This window comes from Meleagris gallopavo, chromosome 8 (genome assembly GCF_000146605.3).
Source record: "Meleagris gallopavo isolate NT-WF06-2002-E0010 breed Aviagen turkey brand Nicholas breeding stock chromosome 8, Turkey_5.1, whole genome shotgun sequence".
In the NCBI taxonomy this organism is placed as follows: Eukaryota; Metazoa; Chordata; class Aves; order Galliformes; family Phasianidae; genus Meleagris; species Meleagris gallopavo.
The window spans coordinates 16,988,601-16,990,236 of NC_015018.2; the positions used below are offsets into that span (position 1 = coordinate 16,988,601).

General features: G+C 39.8%; 1 protein-coding gene across 1 annotated transcript in view; it reads right to left on the reverse strand.

Annotated features, from left to right (window-relative positions):
- The window catches only part of LOC100545683 (cytochrome P450 2H1-like), a 12,043-nt gene extending 10,686 nt beyond the window's left edge, over positions 1-1,357 (reverse strand). The window contains exons 1-3 of the mRNA XM_010714529.2: positions 1,162-1,357; positions 607-767; positions 148-330 (exon numbers count right to left, since the gene is read on the reverse strand). Coding sequence (XP_010712831.1) covers positions 148-330; positions 607-767; positions 1,162-1,342 — 525 coding nt within the window. The 5' untranslated portion in view covers positions 1,343-1,357. The remainder of the gene's footprint in view (positions 1-147; positions 331-606; positions 768-1,161) is intronic.
- Positions 1,358-1,636: the final 279 nt, after the last annotated feature.

The following is a 1,636-nucleotide window of genomic DNA, read 5'->3' on the forward strand; positions in this document are numbered from 1 at the left end:
CAAAGGGGAGTGAGTGGAGGGGAGAGAACGAAAGTGCCAAGAAAAACAAACTTCCCTCTGTATTTGCAAAAGCCCAGTGTGCTGCTACAATGGGGAGACGATGCAAGGATTCAAACGGTGGTTTTCCTATCATCCAAAGAGCACTCACATTACCTGTTGCATTTTGTTGATAAAAGCATCAATAAAATCTCGAGGACAGCTGGGATCAAAAGATTCCTGGTGTGCTCTTACAATTTCAGAAATGAAGTCATCAACTTTCTCAATGTTTTTTATTAGTTTTTTATGAGGTCCAGGTAAAGAATCTAAGATGGTTGGGAAGAAATTGTAGAGCTGCAATAATAAAAGTAGGGAAATGCTTATTTTGGTTGATATGCTTGCAATCATTTTATCCTCTAACTGTTAGTATGAGAAGCAGTAAACTCTTTTGCATTGTGGTTTCTTTATATTCAAGGAGCGACTTTTCTTGAATACTGTTCTGCTTTGGACATATGATGAGATTTCCATAATATGAAATAGTATACCAATGATAAATGAGTAACGTGAATGAATATAATGTTAATAACCTAAACCATTAATACATTATTAATGAAATGAACTTGCACACACCTGTGTTTGTATTTTGCTCTGGTACTTGTTGTTTTCTTCCAGCATCTCAATTAAATCCAGAAATTTCGTGTCCTCATAGTCAAACCGATCCCCAAATACAATGGAGCAGATGATGTTGGAAACAGCATGGATTAAGAACTTACCAGGGTTGAAAGGTTTCTCTGCAACGGCAACAACAAGAAGGTTACTTGCTTTCAGTACTTTAATCACCATCTCTTTCCCTTATAGCTCCAAGGAAGTTTTGCATTCACTTGAGACCCAGATTTGTGCAGTCCTTTAAGAAGATAGTGAGAGGTTTATCCAGTTGGTTATTCTCTACTTGTAAATAACTGATTTTTTCCTGTCTGAATTCTGTAAGTGTCCCCTCTCAGGGGAGGTTCTTAAAAGAAATAGTAGTTTACATCCTACCAGAAATGCATATATAGGTTAAAAAAGCAGAAACTGGAGCTGTATGCTCACTTCCTGGGTCAAAGTTTTGATGAATCAGTGGCACAACAGTCACTGTCTTGTTGCAGATATGCAGGATTTCCCAGCAGACACACATCCATGTCCTACCATGTGTGTTCCTGATCCTCTCCACCAGAAAACGAGCTTCCTCCTGGATTCGCTCCTCAATGCCCTTCTTCCCCATTCCAAAATCACGCAGGGTGGTGAGGGCGAATCTTCGCAGTTGCCTCCAGGTCTCCCCATTGCTGGTCACAATGCCTGTCATAAGAAAAAATAACAAAGACTCCATGAGGAAGTAAACTTTCTTCTTCCATCTCCTTCTGGAATAAATATCTACCACAATTGCTGTATGCCCCAAACCCTAACATTCCTGCAGTTATGGAGGTGACAAATTGATCAATCTGACCTGGGCACCGCTGTTTATTTCCAGAATAAGAGAAATGACACCGGGCTGTCAATAAAAAGCGACCATTAGTACTAAAGTCAACTTGGCCACAAGCAGATGGCTAAGACAAATTCCCAAATGCTCAGTGATGCACCTTCACGCATCGTATCATCACTGAATACACTGAGGAAATAAAAA